General features: G+C 45.5%; 1 protein-coding gene across 2 annotated transcripts in view; it reads left to right on the top strand.

Annotated features, from left to right (window-relative positions):
- LOC112113864 (multidrug resistance-associated protein 6) overlaps positions 1–18580 on the top strand; it is a 50880-nt gene extending 32300 nt beyond the window's left edge. For both annotated transcript variants that reach the window (XM_024210310.1, XM_024210318.1), the window contains exons 22-31: positions 28–235; positions 1562–1872; positions 3309–3508; positions 7041–7167; positions 12712–12813; positions 13546–13692; positions 15380–15538; positions 15811–15977; positions 16613–16807; positions 17341–18580. In XM_024210310.1, coding sequence (XP_024066078.1) covers positions 28–235; positions 1562–1872; positions 3309–3508; positions 7041–7167; positions 12712–12813; positions 13546–13692; positions 15380–15538; positions 15811–15977; positions 16613–16807; positions 17341–17449 — 1725 coding nt within the window. In that variant the 3' untranslated portion in view covers positions 17450–18580. The remainder of the gene's footprint in view (positions 1–27; positions 236–1561; positions 1873–3308; positions 3509–7040; positions 7168–12711; positions 12814–13545; positions 13693–15379; positions 15539–15810; positions 15978–16612; positions 16808–17340) is intronic.
- The last annotated feature ends 573 nt before the right edge of the window (positions 18581–19153 follow it).

The raw sequence follows: 19153 nt of genomic DNA on the forward strand, positions 1-19153 counted from the left end.
TCCTTCTTTTTGATTGCTTCACTCCAGGTCAATATTTCCATTTATCTGGACTACCTGAGGACCACAGGGCCTCTGATCTGTTTGTACATTGTGTTCTTGTTTGTGTGTCAGCAAGCTGCCTCGTTTTGTCGCGGTTACTGGCTCAGCATGTGGGCAGATGACCCTGTTCATAACAGAACGCAGCAGCACACAGAGCTGCGAGTTGGAGTCTTCGGTGTTCTTGGAGTCCTTCAAGGTTTGCTTGACCCGGTCACCTAATTCTTCTGCATATCATTTGCCTCCCTCTTTCCCATTCCCAGGAAATTTTCCCATCATACAAACTTTGGCATGTCCTAGCGGTGCTAGTCTGCCGGGCTCTTGGCAACAAACTAAAAGGCTTGGCACAGGACCTAAAAAAACAAGTTCTGACGCACATTTGTACAGGGTGCACTGATTTTTTTGGTGGGTTTTTTTGGTTACGGTATCTGAACAATATTCCCAGTGTCACTGCATAAAACTCTGGCTTGCTTGTGTGTGCATTGAGTTCTTCTCTCTAGTGTGCATTGCAACTGAGCATGATGGGTGGTTCCCACATCTTTAGCCACCTTGCCTCTCTTTGTCAGAACTGTATGATCTGGTACCCATGAAAAATTCACATGTTGGGGGAGATTATGATGTCAGTTTCACTTTTCCATCTCTCCCAATTTTATTTACTACTCCCTCTTTATTCCCCTCCCCTCTCTTCCTCATACCCCCTTCCCATCCTCTCTTCCCCAAATCCTAATTTAGCCAAATTAAAATCTCACTTCTCAATGAAGGCCAGATTTAATCTTTTTACCACCCTAGGCCTTTTGGATCTAAAAAGCTGTTAGAAAAAGGCTGCCAAAATGTGTATTATTTGAAAGGTGTACATTGTTTAACTCTTCTCCTAATCAAAAATAGCTCAAATGTTTTGCTGAAACTTTCAACAACAAAAAATAAGTTTAGGGCAGAAACAAAATCTGAAAAGCGTAAGCCCAAATGGTGAAAGTTTTGAACCAGTTAAAACAGGGGATTAGAATAGAAGCTGTTAGGCAACCTTAACTATAGCACAGTCCCTGCTGGAATAGTGAATCTAACTGGTACATGGGAGTCTACCCGACTCAAGAGAGTTAATTTAATTCAGAGTAATCCCAGTTATTTGCACCATTCACTGAACAGAGGGCTTCTATCTTCAGGGCTGTTTGGTAGGAGACAGAACTAACTGTTCAATTAAATTTACACGTGCTGATGCCCATTCTATGGCTATTCTGCAGATCCAATAGCCATACAATGGGCTCTGGGGTGACTGTTAGACTGTAAACTGCTTGGTGCAGGGATTGACTTTTTGTTCTGCGTTTGCACAGTGATGAGCACAATGAACTCCTGGTTCATGACTGGGGCTCCAAGGCACCAACTCAATATAAATAAAAAAATAGCAATAATAATAGACCAGCACCTTTCACCAGCACCAAAGTCACATTCAAGAAAAACTCCCCTTAACGTGCTTTCAGCTGAGAAATCTGAGTCTAGGTTGTGTGACTTCTCTTCCCTTCCATTGCAGCCATTGGCAAATTCGGATCGACCGCAGCCGTCCTGCTAGGAGGAGTGATTGCATCACACAAGCTCTTTCAGCAGTTACTGGAGAACGTTGCCAGATCCCCAATGATGTTCTTTGAGCAGACGCCCATCGGAAACTTGCTGAACCGATTCTCCAAAGAAACCGATGCCATTGATTCCATTATCCCCGATAAACTGAAGTCCCTACTGGGATTCTTGTTCAGTTTACTGGAGATCTACATAGTTGTTATAGTGGCCACGCCAATAGCGGTGGTGGCGATAATGCCACTGACAGTGCTGTATGCCGTGTTCCAGGTAGGATTTTGAGATACGTGGCTGATCTAAGAACCCGCCACACCCTTTCCTACAGGAACCTGCTCCCATTGTTTAGAGTAACCTGAACCAGACCTTTTTGAGGGGCTGAGATTTTCAGTCACTGTTTTTTCACCTCTGATTTCATGCCGGAATCAAAACCACCAGTGTCTAATCTTAAGAAGAGTCTTCCCACAGAATCCAGGCTCTCAGTAGCTGCCTCCGAAGCCTTACTAGAAGGCCTGAGATATCATGATGGTTTTAGGTGGAACTTCTGTGGAGATTCCTGATTGACATCAGTGTAACGTAGATCAGACTAAGGCCCGAAGTGTTTTTCCTCTTCTCCAGTCTTCCTGTGCCACCTTTAACATAAAACGTGTGCCAGAGAGGCAGATGCTTTTCAATGCACCCATTTATTCTCCCATTCTGGTTCTCTGAAATGTCAAATAACTTTGCCAGGGAGGACTGGGGGCAGAGGAGGGGGATGGCCGGGGGAATATCAAAAGTCTTGAGTACAGTACTTTTACTTGTTACAGAAAATTAAGATCAGTCTGCTTTGCTACTTTAGTGAATAAGGCAGGTAAACAAGAAGGGATTCTTCATGAAATCCCATCTGAGCATGGAAGGATGTGATTGAAGCAGTCAGTACAACTCTGCAATTCCATTCACGCCATGGAATTCTGTGATCGGTGTACCCGTGACCCAGGACATAATGAAATAGGGCAGGAAATCATCTGGCCCATCACAGCACTATGCACCACTTCAACAGACTCTGTTCTTTCTGGAGAACTCTGCTTGTCCTGGCACACTCAGTCTGCAGCAAGACACCCTGCTCTCGGGCCTAGCTTGTTGTATTGGGTGAATACGTTGCTAAACTGTAGGTTGCTAATCTACTGTCTTGAACTAGAGGCAAAGTTTAAGAGATCAGGAGAGATTTTAAAATGGAGGAAGTATAGAAATGATGGGTGAGATCCTGCTCCCTGCTCCCGCTTAAAACAGCCAGAACCAGGGCTTTTAGGACCCAGAGATTCCCCCGATGCAGGTATGTGGAGCACAGCCCTATAGCTGCTCTCCAAGGACTCTTTCACAAATTCTGGCATGCCAGGGATGGGATTGCAGCATGTAGCACTGTGGAGATTCCAGGTAATGCTGCAGCCCATAGGGCAACCTGGAGAGGCTGCCAGAATTTAGACAATGCCCCCAAGGACTCAAAGGCCTCCTTATACCTCACCCAGGCTACAAGTTCTATGCCACAGTATCTCATCCAATAAACACATTCTGCCTGCACATTTGGTTGTATAACATGAGGTTAATGTGCACTGCTGTATTTTTTTGCATCATTTCTAATTTTCTGAACATGATCATTTCCCCTGATGAATTAGCCTAGTGGGGGGAACATAGTGGTAATCACATACCCTTTCCATTTCCCTCTGTCTCAGAACTTCTACGTTGCCACCTCCTGCCAGCTGAGACGCCTGGAAGCTGCGAGTCGCTCGCCCATCTATTCCCACATTTCAGAGACTTTCCAAGGGAGCAGCGTGATTCGTGCTTACAAGGAGCAACCGAGATTTATTTTACAGAATGATTCCAGAGTGGATGAGAACCAGAGAACATGCTTCCCTGGGGTCGTCGCTGACAGGTATGGAGCTGCAAATATAGGGGATACAATCATGTTATTCTCATGAAGCTATAGATTAGTGCAACCCTTCTGCCAGGTGGAGTCGGCAGCAACGAGGGCTGGGTTCAGTATCTAAGGGTTTCTCTTAACAAAAGACAATAGAACCAGCTTGAGTCCCCATTCAGTAATCTGGGAAAGCTAAACACCTCCCCCACTTGGTGCCTCTAAGTGGCAGTACTTCCCTTCTCGCCAGCATTGAGTCCGTGTACAACCAAATACAACTTTGATTAAAAGGGAAAAGAGGGTCCAACATTAATTTGGGAAAACACCACAACCTAAATACAAAAGCATGTGACCATACGCAAACACTCACCCCACAGGGTGTTGGGCAGCATCCTTTGCCTCAGTTTCTCCCCTTGTGGTGTGAAAGTCTGTGACCCGAGTCCCAGGGGAGACAACTGAGGTCACTCAATTAGGATGAACAGCAAAAGAATGGGGCAGACAATCCCCAAAGCTGGTGGATATTCCAATGCTTTGATTCACCAACCCAGCACAAAACAACTTCTATAATACCTCGCTGGTTACCCAGAAGCCAACAACACAGTTCCCTTAAAGCACCCCAGCTGTAGGCCTCCACCCAGACACCCAAATCAAATATGATGAGGATTACTGAAAATCTTATTCATCATATAAAAAATTCTATCAATCCCAAAGGATTGGACACATTACCTCCCAGGTTAATGAATATTCCGGATCTTACCCAAATACACGCTTACAGCCAATTCTTATTAACTAAACCAAAATTTATTAAAAGAAAAGAGAGTAGTGGTTAAAAGATCAGTATACATACAGACATGAGTACAGTTCTTGAGATTAAATTCATAGCAGAGATGGTGAACTTTGTAGTTGCAAAGAGTTCTTTCAGAAATGGTCCATAGGTTGTAGTCCAATGTTCATATTCAGGATGATTCCAGATTAGGACTGGAGATCTCAATCTTGGGTTTAAACTTCCCCTGCATGAAGCATCAAGCAGATCTGAGATCCAAAGGATTGGGACCCAAAGCATCTTTATACGGTTTCCAGCCTTCTTTGACAGGTCAGAGTCCTTCGGCGAACAATAGGCACTCATGGAGATTTTGAAGTAGACCTGATTTCTTAAACATTGCCGCTAATTAGCTACACAGCTTAACATAAGGCAATTGCCCATTTTTCCACCATTCGCAGATTATTTGCTATATATTTCAAAGAGAGATGAATACAGTGATGTTACTATGTTTACAGTTCATTTAAATATTATGTGACAGACCCAGACCAGTGGGGTACAGGAGTCTGGTAGAGGGCAAATATACTGGTCACTGGATGAGTAGTTTTCTGTTCCCTGAGTGACCAGAGCAGGGGCTGCACTAGAGTAATCAGAAACCTGCCAGAACCAGTTAAGGCAGGCAGGCTAATTAGGACACCTGGAGCCAATTAAGAAGTTGCTAGAATCAATTAAGGCAGGCTAATCAGGGCACCTGGGTTTTAAAAAGGAGCTCACTTCAGTTTGTGGTGGGAGTGCGAGGAGCTGAGAGTGAGAGGCGCGAGGAGCTGAGAGTGAGAGGCGCAAGGAGCTGAGAGTGAGAGGGTGTGCTGCTGGAAGACTGAGGAGCGTTATCAGACACCAGGAGGAAGGTCCTGTGGTGAGAATAAGGAAGGTGTTTGGAGGAGGCCATGGGGAAGTAGCCCAGGGAGTTGTAGCTGTCATGCAGCTGTTACAGGAGGCACTATAGACAGCTGCAGTCCACAGGGCCCTGGGCTGGAACCCGGAGTAGAGGGCGGGCCTGGGTTCCCCCCAAACCTCCCAATTGACCTGGACTGTGGGTTCTTCCAGAGGGGAAGGTCTCTGGGCTGTTCCCCAACCCACATGGTGAATCTCTGAGGCAAGAAAATCCGCCAATAAGTGCAGGACCCACCAAGATAGAGGAGGAACTTTGTCACAGTTAATATGTCCTTTTGATCTCTGAATCAATAGCTATAGTGACAGACAGGAACATCCTACAAGAAAAAAGTACACACATACATTTCGTATCACCTCCATTCTCTGACAATACAAGTTTGCATTTCAAAGTTCTAGCCTATCTAACATGTAGTGGCCCTAATTACCTTTCACATACTTTTTTAACACGTCTCTAATGGTTGACTTTGGGCCATTTATCCTGCAAGCTGCTTAATCCTTTCTGGCCACGTGTCACACTTGGTATAAGATCTGTTGCAATTATATAACAGTAGTAGCAGCCATGATTTTGCATGGTCATATTTTAGTCAGATACTGTCACAAAGTCCAACAAACAAATGTCCCTTAACACACCACTCCCTTTCCCTCCCCAGCGCCCCACTCACAGTTGGTGGTCTTTGGTTAGCGAATACCCAGGGTTCAGAGGTGCATTCGTGAGGGGGTGGGGTTCACTCTCTACTGCTGCTAATCGCATCCCACTGCTACCGCTGTCTCTCTGCCACCACTCCCACTGTCCCACCACTCCCACTGTCTGGTGTCTCGGCACTGCTGAGCTTCTGCAATGTCACATTCTGAGGTTCTACCACTTCACCCAGCTCTCAGTGATTTCAGCAGGTAGCAGAGAACATCACTGCCAAGCAGTTTCTGTATTGCCTTTACCTGTTCCCACACAAGGTCCAGGGCTTAGCCTTAGACTTGCTCAGCAGTGAGGACAAGCTTTAGGAATCACCACCTGGAAACAAGGACTCTTAATTGAGTCTAAGCAGCTCTGTCATTAAAAGCTGGAGAAGGGAAGGTCAAAAAGTGTCTAGGACTCTTTAGGCAATGTCCACGCTACCAGTTAGGAACACTTGTCCTCATCCACTCATCACTGGAATTTGGTATCCTACCCCCTGCTTAGCAAGAGAGGTTCAGTTTAGGGTGACCCCCTCAATCAGGGCATGCTAAGCACAGTTCTGCTGCCCTTTACGCATACAATAAGGATAACATTATTTCATTATCCCTGCATTTGAATACTACAGTGATTTGTAACCCAAACCAGCCAAAATTGATCGTTTTGGCAAAACAGCTCCATGTCTATGCAAACATGCTCTGCTCCTGAAGTCTTCCCTCCCCTCGCCCTCCCCCCCCCGGCAGTGCATCACTAGATGTCGGGTGGGGGAAGGGGGAGAAGAGGGGAACTCCTTCAGACCCAGCTTACATCAGAACTAACGCCAAGGGAAGAGCCATTCATTGCTGGTGCCAGGCTCAGAGCAACAATTCCAGGCTCTGAACCAAAGCTGCTCACCTGGTGGAAATGATAGACTCAGGCTACAGCGGAAGAGCCGTGGCGCAGCGCATGGGCCATTTACAGACCAGCACTGCTGTCAATTCCAGAAGCTTGCTAGCGGTTATGTAAAAAGCCAACCCTGTGATCATAATGACCTTATTTAACACCCTTTACCGAGAAGGCTTCAAATACATTTTACAAAAATAGTTGCAGGCAGTATATGAAATTGAGAGGAAACGAGAACATAAAGAGAATGGAGGTGGGCTAAATCCTCTCTTCTCTACTTGCAGGTGGCTTGCTACAAACCTAGAGTTTCTAGGTAATGGTATCGTGTTGTTTGCAGCCCTGTTCGCTGTGCTTAGCAAAACACATCTTAGTCCAGGGATTGTTGGCTTTTCCATTTCGTGTGCTCTTCAGGTAACTCAAAGCAGCAGTGCATGATTTTACCATCTCATCAGAAGGGACTGTCAGGTTACAGATCATTTTTTAAAATCCTTATCTGTATCACAAATAACTCTATGGGTCCAGGGCCGGCTCCAGGCACCCAAGCTGGTGCTTGGGGCGGCACCTGGAGGGGGGCGGCATGGCGCGGGACCGCCGGGGAGAGCGGGGCCACAGCAGGGCTCGCCGCCCTCCCCCCGGCGATCTGGCCGCCCTCCCCCGGCCGCCGGGGGGAGAGCGGCGAGCTCTGGCCGCCGGGGGGGGAGAGCCGAGCCCCAGCCGGGGCTCGCTGCCCTGCCCCCGGCGCTCTGGCCGCCAGAGGGGGAGAGCTGAGCCCCCCCCGGGGCCCCCCGCCCCCCCCCCCGGGGCCCCGCCCCCCCCCCCCCCCGCCTGGGGCGGCGAAAAAGCCAGAGCCGGCCCTGTATGGGTCCAATCCTGCAGCCCTTACTCATTTGATTAGCACATAGATTGCAAGCATCAGGCTCTAGAGAATTAAAACTGGAAGAATTTTAAAGACTTTAATTTCCTTTCCACTAGTTGTGCCGTTTATGTTGGACATTTCTCAGCGTGGACAATGAGAATAGATTAGCCAATCTCCTATTTTTAAGATTTCCTAGGTAATATCAAACTCTCAGGGTATGTCTGCACTACGAAATTAGGTCGATTTTATAGAAGTCAATTTTTAGAAATCGATTTTATACAGTCGATTGCATATTTCCACACTAAGCGCATTAGGTCGGCGAAGTGCGTCCTCACTACCACTGCTAGCATCGACTTACAGAGCAGTGCACTGTGGGTAGCTATCCCACAGTTCCCGCAGTCTCCGCCACCCATTGGAATTCTGGGTTAAGCTCCCAATGCCTGATGGGGCAAAAACACTGTCGCGGGTGGTTTTGGGTACATGTCGTCAGTCTCCCCTCCCTCCGTGAAAGCAACGGCAGACAATCGTTTTGCGCCTTTTTTCCGCGCAGACGCCATACCACGGCAAGTGTGCAGCCCGCTCAGCTCACCGACACCGCCACTGTTGTGTCCTGGGTGCTGCTGGCAGCAGATGGTGCAGTAGGTCTGCAAACCATCATCATACACTGCTTCTGCTGCAACTCTGCTCTGCTGCTGTTGCCTCAATAGCGAATTTTTTCATGTTTTCTGTCATGGGCTCCCAGGTACGTGTGTTCTTCCTTGGGAAATGTGTGCGGTGCTAACCGTCGTCCTCCACCGCTTCCACTGCAACTCTGCTCTCCTGCAGACGCCATACCACGGCAAACATGGAGCCCGCTCAGCTCACCGCTGCTGCTGTGAGCATTGTAAACACCTCGTTCATTATCCTGCAGTATGTGCAGAACCTGCAAAAGCAGGCGAGGAGGACACGACAGCGTGATCACGATAGTGATGAGGACATGGACACAGACTTCTCTCAAACCACGGGCCCTGGCAATTTGGACATCATGGTGGTAATGGGGCAGGTTCATGCTGTGGAATGCCGATTCTGGGCCCAGGAAACAAGCACAGACTGGTGGGACCGCATAGTGTTGCAGGTCTGGGATGATGCCCAGTGGCTGAGAAACTTTCGCATGCATAAGGACACTTTCATAGAACTTTGTGACTTGCTTTCCCCTGCCTTGAAGCACAAGAATACCAAGATGAGAACAGCCCTCACAGTTGAGAAGCGAGTGGCAATAGCCCTCTGGAAGCTTGCAACACCAGACAGCTACCGGTCAGTCGGGAATCAATTTGGAGTGGGTAAATCTACTGTGGGGGCTGCTGTGATCCAAGTAGCCAATGCAATCACTGAGCTGCTGCTATCAAGGATAGTGACTCTGGGAAATGTGTAGGTCATACTGGATGGCTTTGCTGCAATGGGGTTCCCTAACTGTGGAGGGGCGATAGACAGAACGCATATCCCTATCTTGGGACTGGACCACCTTGGCAGCCAGTACGTAAACCGCAAAGGGTACTTTTCAATGGTGCTGCAAGCACTGGTGGATCACAAGGGACGTTTCACCGACATCAACGTGGAATGGCTGGGAAAGGTGCATGACACTCGCATCTTCAGGAACTCTGGTCTGTTTGAACAGCTGCAGGAAGGAACTTACTTCCCAGACCAGAAAATTACCGTTGGGGATGTTGAAATGCCTATAGTTATCCTTGGAGTCCCAGCCTACCATTTAATGCCATGGCTCATGAAGCCGTACACAGGCACCCTGGACAGTAGTAAGGAGCACTTCAACTATAGGCTGAGCAAGTGCAGAATGGGGTAGAATGTGCATTTGGACGTTTAAAAGTTCGCTGGTGCAGTTTACTGACTAGGTTAGACCTCAGCAAAACCAGTATTCCCATTGTTATTGCTGCTTGCTGTGTGCTCCACAGTATCTGTGAGAGTAAGGGGGAGACCTTTATGGCGGGGTGAGAGGTTGAGGCAAATCGCCTGGCGGCCGATGATGCACAATCAGACACCAGGGCGATTAGAAGAGCACAGCTGGGCGCCCTGCGCACCAGAGAAGCTTTGAAAACCAGTTTCATGACTGGCCAGGCAGTCTCTTTGTTTCTCCTTGATGAAAACCCGCCCCCTTGGTTGACTCTACTTCCCTGTAAGCTAACCAACCTTCCCCCTTCGATCACCGCTTTCAGAGGCAATAAAGTCATTATTGTTTCAAAATCATGCATTCTTTATTAATTCATCACACAAATAGGGGGGAAACTCGCAAGGTAGCCCGGGAGGGGTGGATGAGGAGGGAAGCACTGGGTGGGGTGGTGGATGAGGGGAGAAGGGAAAGACAAAGCCACACTACAGTTCAAAACTTATTGAATGCCAGCCTTCTGTTGCTTGGGCAATGCTCTGGGGTGGAGTGGCTGGGTGTCCAGAGTCTCCCCTCCCCCACCCCACCCACGTTCTTGGGCGTCTGGGTGAGGAGGATATGGAACTTGGGGAGGAGGGCAGGGGGTTGTACAGTGGATGCAGCGGCAGTCTGTGCTCTTGTTGGCTTTCCTGCAGCTCCACCAGATGCCTGAGCATGTCTGTTTGCTCCCCGATTAGCCTCAGCATTGCATCCTGCCTCCTCTCAGCGTGCTCCTCCCTCCTCTCATCGCGTTCATTTAATGCTTTCCTGGACTCTGCCATTGTTTACCTCCACGCATTCTGCTGAGCTCTTTCAGTGCAGGAGGACTGCATGAGCTTTGAGAACATCTCGTCGCGAGTGCGTTTTTTTTCGCCTTCTAATCTGCGCTAGCCTATGGGACGGAGATGATAGGGGGAGAGTAGAAACATTTGCAGCTGCGGGAGAAAAAAAAAAGGGAGAGTAGTATTTAAAAAGATACATTTTAGAGAACAAAGGGAAGACTATTTCACACTGAATCAAGTGATTCACATTACATAGCACATGTGCTTTTGCTACCAGGTCGCATTTTTCCTCTTATATTGAGTGCCTGCCGGTTTGGTGTGAGACATCACATGCTCGGCTGGGCAACAGAATTCGGCTTGCAGGCAGCCATGGTAAGGCAAAGGGTTTCTTCAACCTTCATAACATGTGGGAACAGTTTCAAACAGCAGCGCCCTCCTTTCCCATACCAAGAAAAGCCCGTTGGGTTGGCCATTTAAAAGGAGGGGCTGCGGTTTTAGGGTGAATGTGCAGCACAATCCAACCCCACCCCACCCCAATTCTCTGGGATGATCGCTTCACACCCCCACACCTCCACCGCGTGGCTAGTATCGGGGAAGATCCCGGTCAGCCATGAACAGGCCTCCCCCCGCCGCGTGGCTAAGAGCGGGGATGATTTATTTTCAGCCAAAGGCAAACAGCCAAAGCCTGGGTCCATTCGCTGCAAGGTTTTGTTCTGCAATGATTCCAGACTACTTGCTACTGGCTTGGCATGTAAATTAATCATTAAACACACTTGCTTTTAAACCCTGTATTATATTTACAAAGGTACACTCACCAGAGGTTCCTTCTCCAGCTTCCCTTGGGAGGGTTGGGAGGGTATTGGCTCCAGGGTGATGAACAGGTCCTGGCTGCCGGGGAGAAGGGATTCTCCGCTTGCCTGCTGTGCGCTATCCTCAACCTCCTCCTCATCTTCAGACTCCTCATCCCTGTTGCGTGAGACTCCCCCCTTGCAGGTGTCCATGGACAGTGGTGGAGTACTGGTAGGGGCCACCCTCAGAATTGCATGCAGCTCATCATAGAACCGGCATGTATGGGGCTCTGACCCGGAGCGACCGTTTGCATCCTTTGTTTTTTGGTAGGCTTGCCTCAGCTCCTTAACTTTCACACGGCACTGCTGTGTGTCCCTGTTGTAGCCTCTGTCCATCATGCCCTTGGAGATTTTGGCAAATATATTGGCATTTCGTCTTTTGGAACGGCGTTCTGCCTGCACAGATTCTTCTCCCCATACAGCGATGAGATCCAGTACCTCCCATTCAGTCTATGCTGGAGCTCTTTTGTGATTCTGGGATTCCATGGTCACCTGTGCCGATGAGTTCTGCATGGTCACCTGGGCCGATCAGCTCACCACCCTGGCCAAACAGGAAATTAAATTCAAAAGTTCCCGGGGCTTTCCTGTCTACCTGGCCAGTGCATCTGAGTTGAGTGCTGTCCAGAGCGGTCACAATGGAGCACTCTGGGATAGCTTCCAGAGGCCAGTACTGTCGAATTGCGTCCACACTACCCCAAATTTGACCCAGCAAGATCGATTTTAGGGCTAAAGCCCTCGCCAGGGAGGAGTACAGAAATCGATTTTAAGAGTCCTTTAAGTCGACAAAACAGGCTTGGTCGTGTGGACGGGTGCAGGGTTAAATCGACCTAACGCTGTTAAATTCGACCTAAACTCGTAGTGTAGACCAGGGCTCAAGTACCAGCACAATTGTGCAACATTTGAGTTGCAAATACTGGAAGGGCATTTTTTATTATTTTAAACAAGATGCTTCCATTGACTTTTGAAAAAAGCTTGGAAATATTTTTATTCCTTTCCAGACGTTAAACTAGTTTTTATAGACTCCCTTATTTTTTAAGCCTCAGTAACCCTGTCACTGTTATTTATAGACTATAGGACCTTACAGAGAACAAGTCTCAAATACATGCAACATCCCTCTTGTTCCTTTGAATTTAAGCTTAAATGGTCACTTTAGTTTAACAGCCAAATGGTTTTCTTCAGTGTTTATTTTCCATGTTCATGTGACTAGTCGCAGATTATCTTGAACGGTTTTCACGTCACTTTTAAGAGCTGGAAGTTTAACATAAGACAGGCAGTAACATCTAATTCTTGGTAAATTGGCACTGAGGTAGCCTCAGGGTGAGCTGGCAAGGCTCCTCCAATGTGGCCTGGGCAAAATTTTCCAGAAAGGTCTGGTGTCAGCAGGATTTATTTTATTTTGTCTTGCAAAACAATTTACAGACAATCTCTTAATAGCTTATCCAGGGAGGCCCCTTGTGCAAACACTGGGCCTGATCCTACAAAGTGCAAAGTACTTTGTAAGAACAGGGTCAAAGTTGGTATTTCATTTCTAGCCAGTCCTCTCTCCTTTTGTAGATAACAGGCATTTTGAACTGGATGGTGCGCTCCTGGACAGAAATAGAAAACAACATTGTTTCCGTGGAGAGAGTGAGAGAGTATTCAAAAACTCCAAAAGAGGTAACTAGCTAACCATTGTTCTTACCCTTTGAACTGGAATTTGTCAGAAACCAGATCAGCAATTTTTCTATTCTAAGGATCAACACCTCCCTATTTTAATTCCCAGAGACCCGGTTAGGTTACTTTAAAATAACTAGGTGTTCTTTATAACCTCTGCTCAGTTTATGTCCTTAAACCAATGAAGCTGTAGTTGTCATTTTAAAAAAGTATAATTTATTAACAGTTACCACACCCATGGAATGCACTGTGAGGTTTTCTCCATGCTTAGAATAGGGACTAATTGTGGCATCTCAGATCTGATGTTATAAGTGTTGACAGTTGCTGGCCTTTTAATGACTGAGAATCTCAATAAACATTTTTATTTATTTTATGCTATATAAACATTAAAAATGAACAGGAACTATCTCTTCAACATAGATTGAACTGAGTGTGGCAGAGCCAACAGTTAGAACAGTCAGTATGGTTTCCTGATAATGTAATTAATCTGACGTGCATACAAATGCTTATCCCCAAACTTCAGTTTATACAAAGATCCAGATTACTTTATTAAGAAATTAATTTCAACTTCAACAATTCCTTTATGAAGAATAAATGCTGCCTCTAAAGAAGCTTTTAAAGAGAGAGATCCAGAAAGAATTTTTGCTCTGAGAAGTTTTCCATTTTGATTATAGCCATATTACTTGAAGACTTAAACCAGCTTAAGAAGGTGCTGTTTGTTTCTCTTTTACACAGGCTCCCTGGACTCTGGGCAGTAATTCTGCAAATCAGGCTTGGCCAACTGAAGGAGCAATTGAATTTAGAAACTATGGTGTGCAGTACAGGCCAAATTTAGAGTTCGCACTAAAGAACATCAATATAAAAATAAACGGGCAAGAGAAGGTAAGCAAGGCCATTTATTTCTTTGGAGCTACAAGTGTGAACAGTGCTTTAGAATAGGCAGCTGCTGCTAAACTGAAAACAATCCCTGTGTCAAAGAGTTTAAGGCTTGAAGACAAAAGCTACACCGAGGTAAACACACAGTACGTTTGGCCTTCATAGTCTCCTATTGCACTGAGGAACCCCTTCTTAATATATGGCTTTGTTTTCAGTTTTGATACTGTGTGTTAGGAATTCTAGCGAGTCAGATCCTGTTTTATAGGAAGTTGGCAGAGCAGCTCTAAAGGAATTTGATATTTATTTTAATCTAATGTAACATCAAAGCTCCTTTATATTTGGCAGCTATTCTGGTTTTTCTCCATCTAAGGCAGGGGTCTCAAAGTCCCGGCCACAGGCCATCTGCGGCCCGAGAACCTCCCCACTGCGGCCTGCGGAGGAGAGACTCATGCAGCTATGCTGTTGGCAATGTTTGCTGCAGGTGCCACCCCCCCACCCCCGCAGCTCCCATTGGCTGGGGAAGAGGGACAGCGATACCATCACTAGTCGCCAGGCAGAGTCAGCATTATTAGTTGCCGGGCAGAGTCAGCCATGGAGGCAGTGTCACTTTTTTCCCACAATGAATAAAAACAAGTCAAAATACTGAACACAGCTCTCTGATGCACACCTTGCTGCAATCCTGAAGGTTTCAACTGCTCAATCACGGAGGCCAAACATCAACAAACTGACAGAACTGAAGCGTTGCCAGGTGTCTGGCAAACACTAAAAACTCTGTGGCAGGCGAAGAATTGTATAAAGTTGTATGACAGTTTTATTATTGCTAAGAAATTCAAAATAAAAAATACAATATAAACGTTTTCTTTTCTGAACACCATCTTCAGTGACATTATTGGCCCGCTGGGAGGATTTGAGGACTGGCACTGGCCCGCAGGTAAATTGAGTTGGAGACCCCTGATCTAAGGCTTTTAATGATTTCCCTCTGTAATTAAACAATTTAAAGTTCCCTATGGGTTGTTACCCAACTCTAAGAATGTTAGGTGAATATTTTCACAACGTGAGGCCAAAGGTTCTTGGAGAAATGGTCAGATCCCTTCAAGTCATGTGTGTCCTGGTCCTAATGACTATGTATCAAATTTATGCTGGAATCCACATGGCTGATCATGTGTACCACCAAACTGTAACCAAAAGTGATGCCAATTCATGCCAGTCCTCAACAGCTATTCCAGGAGGCTGCAGTGAAAAGGAATTAAATCCCTGGCCTGCGACAGGAAAGACGGGCAGATATTGCACCCAGGATCTGCATAGGACAGGCTGTTTGTCAATCACAGAGCCACTTGTCTTCTCCACCATTAAAGCAGAGGAATAGTGCCTTTACTTTGTAAACTGGTGAAAGATATTGGATGGCTTTCAAAGAGGCCCAAGGGGAGCAGCAGATGAAGGCAGAACAGCTTGTAGTTGAAAATGCAAAGGAAAGTTATAAGTCCATGTGTCAGCACCACCCCTGTATCCAGAGCGTGGAACTGCAGGAATAGGTGCTTAATGGGGTGTTTTTCTCTGACAGATCTGGTCAAAGGCTGGACAGATTTAACCAGTGGTTTGTTACCTGTCAATTCCATGGTCCTAAAATTTAACTATGGCTATGAGCCAAATGGTGTAAAACATACATCCTAAACCTTCATTGTATTTTTTTTAGATTGGCATAGCTGGAAGAACAGGAGCTGGGAAATCAACTCTTGCCATGGGGCTTTTGAGATTAATGGAAGCTGCAGAAGGCGAGATCTTAATTGATGGAGTGAATATTGCCCAAAGAGGCCTCCAGGACCTTAGAGCCAAAATAACGGTTATCCCCCAGGTATGAAGTTAATTTCTAAAGGCATTTATCAGTTCTGCAGGGTATTTCCATTAATGTCCATGACACGCAGGAAGGCTTAAGTGAGTCACAGAGAGAGGTAAATTCATTGCTTTTAAAAGGGAAAAGTAACCACTTTACCACACTGTCTGATCTTCCACATAACACTGTCTGTAGCATTTCACCCTGGGATTCCTGCAGTGGAAGGAAGTTAAGGAGCTATGTTGTTTTGTAACAATCATTTCAGGAATCTTTTGTGCTGTCTCTATACTCAGGATCCAGTTTTATTTGCTGGCTCTCTACGAATGAACCTCGATCCTTTAAACCAGTACTCGGATGAAGCCATCTGGACAGTTTTGGAACTGATTCAGCTCAAGAACTTTGTATTGGATCTGCCTGATCAATTGAACCATGAGTGCTCAGAGCGAGGGGAAAACCTGAGGTACCATAAATGCAGAAAGAGAAAGGCAGTGCACATTGTATCTGAGGGTCAGAGGGTGCACAATTAGTAAACATTCCTAAATGAGGTTAATAAATTTAAATAGAAAAATCTAATTTAGTAAAGCACAAAGCAATAGTCAGCACAGAGCAAACTTGCTGTAGCAGTATAATCCTTAACACTGTGGAATTGCTTAGATCATAAACTTTCTTGGGGGTAGGGGCAGTCTGTTCTGTGTTTGTACAGCACCTATCACCGTGGGCTCCTGTATGCTACTGCAATACAAATAATCCCCTCGTTTCTTTGGCTTGCTTCATGCTGCTATCTGCAGTGATACCAGGTAGCTGAATTAAGAACAGATCTGTTCTCTCAGATGGTGCTGGTAGTATGGTGTCTACACGTGTTGCACATCTGGCCCCTCGGTCTTGTCCCCAGAACCAGACCAGGTGCACTCCTAACATTCCCAGACCCCTGCCTCGCTCCGGAAAGGCCATCAGCTGCTGTGCTGCTTTCAGACTCATCATTGCTTTGAGCAGGGGGTTGCACTAGCCACCAACCCTAATCTTCTATGATTCTTTGATTAAACTCAAGGAAAAGCGACAACCTGTTTGTTCACCATCTGCCCTTCTTGCTTTCAGTGTTGGTCAGAAGCAGCTAGTTTGTCTGGCCAGGGCACTCCTGCGGAAAGCCCAAATCCTGGTGCTAGATGAAGCCACCGCAGCGGTGGATCTGGAAACTGATCTTCAGATTCAGTCAACCATAAGGACTCAGTTCAAAGAGTGGACCGTGTTAACAATAGCTCACCGTATAAACACCATCCTAGATTACGACAGGTAACCTTTCATTGGTGTATTTGTTCACATTCATTTTCACAGGGACAGCAGAAGACAGAGGCAGGCTTTATAAAAGTGGACAGACCCCATAGCATTTTAGAGTGACATCTCCTTGGAACCATTTAGGTCTCATTTCTGTCTATTTCTTGTTTACCCCACTCAAGATTCTGCCTTAGGATGGGCCTTCTCACCATTAACCATGGGTTAATCAGAGGGAAAGTGAGATCTGTGTCCATTTCATGCTCTATATAGCCCTTTTTTGTCCACTCACAGATGAATCGATACTGCTGAATGTCTACTCACTTGAGCTCCTCTCCCGTGCTCGGATACAACTCGGTGGTTTGGAGTTAAACCAAAGAATTAAAGACCAGATTTACTGCATTCCTAGTCTCTCCAAGGGAGTATCTCATAAGTAGTAGCTCTCTTCAGAGGGGTGGAAGTGAGGCATGCTCTAATAATAGTTTAGATATTGTTTGAGTTCAGTGCGACTGTTGTATATCTTAGTGCTTACATTTCTTTTTTAATATTCACAGGATTTTAGTCTTGGAAAACGGTCAGGTTGCTGAATTTGATTCTCCAGAGAAATTAATAGCTCAGAAGGGACTATTCTACAGACTGGTTGAAGAATCAGGCCTTGTCTGATTGTCACCCAAGGAACACACCATGCTACCAGCACCGTCTGAGAGAACAGATCTGTTCTTAATTCAGCTACATCGGTTTGGCTAGAAAATGCCTGATACTTAACCAAATCTGATTTGAAACTGAGCCCCAAACTACACTGGATATGTGAAGGGAAACTGCCTTGGTGTATTTGGAAAATGATACATGTATGCCTGTGTATATCACATGCTATCGCTGAGATGATGGCTACGGAGAATGAGTCTTGTTTTCACGTTCAGTCATTGGAGTATATTAAATTATGGTTGCAACTGAATGTTAGTTACCGAGTTTGTGGTCACTCTCTTGACGGAGTGATGACCACTGTATAAAGTTTTATGCAGATCCAAATTAATTGGCTTCATTTTCAAAATGAAATACCAAAAACCTCAGTTAAGTCCAATTAATCAGATGAGCCCATTAGAAATCTGGAGTAAGCATAAAAAAATATGTACTCACATCTTACGCATTTACGGTAAAGTAACTGAACTTTCCAATCAGCTCTGTTTAGAATATAAATAATGGTAAAATACACATTGCAACATTTATGGGAGTGCTGTGGATATTCCTAGGAATTCCAAAGAAATCATACTAGAGAGGTAATGTTCTAATAGACAATGAATAGCATTTTAATTGGTAACAAATGAATACACAAGTGTTTTCAATCCCATGCACATTTTAATGAATATGTTAGTAATTTTTAAAATGTCCATAACGTAGTTACCCGTGGATTCAGCTGCTCACCTAGCACTCTCCCATATGAAATAAAAACTAATCTTTCACAATTGTAATTTTTAATCTGTGCAGATTTGTAGCCCAGTGAATCACAGAGGCGACCAGGCTTTTGAAAACAGAACAGATATTCTAACTGGTTTGGCCAATGCAGCAGGACAAAATACCACTAGTCTAAGTTGTAAGGAAAGGTTGAAAAAGAGAGGATTTTGGGAAAGGGATTGATCATGGTGATGAAACACCATTTTTTAGATAAATACAAGTGCCTGATTTTATGACCCCACTAATAATGTGAACCAAAAAACCCCACTACCTAAGCATAAACAAGGAACTCAAATCTGTTGCACACAAAAGTTAAACGAAGTGTATAAAGCAGTTTATGTACTACTGATAGGGTGACCAGACAGCAAGTGTGAAAAATCGGGACAAGGGATGGGGGGTAATAGGAGCCTATATAAGAAAAAGACCCAAAAATCGGGACTGTCTCTATAAAATCGGGACATCTGGTCACCCTAACTACTGAGATTTGATTATGGCTTGAAGGTTGGGTGAAAAAGCAGGAAGGAAAGGTTGCCTAAGAAAGATGTCTCAGGCAAATACCTAAGAGATCTAGAGATTGAAAATTGAGTTATTCTGTTTTGTTTTCCAGCTTCAGAACAGATTTCTGTGCTGAGCACTAACTAGAATAGCTTCAGTGACCCAGAAATTACCAAAAGGATTTCACAAATGGAATGTGTCTTTAAAAGAAATAAAAAGGTTAAGTAAAGTGTATTCCTGTGCTGAATCCCAGAACAGCACAATTAACAGGAGCACAAAAATCTGGATTCCATGTATTGCTTATTTTTGCTTAACATTTAATAAACAATGACATTTTAGACTAATTATCTTCCTTACAAGCTAATAAAGCTCTTTCAGATCCTTGCAGTGTTACGATCACTATACTTTGTGAGCACAACC

Source organism: Terrapene carolina, unplaced genomic scaffold, assembly GCF_002925995.2.
Source record: "Terrapene carolina triunguis isolate 2854851 unplaced genomic scaffold, T_m_triunguis-2.0 Scaffold93, whole genome shotgun sequence".
NCBI lineage: Eukaryota > Metazoa > Chordata > Testudines > Emydidae > Terrapene > Terrapene triunguis.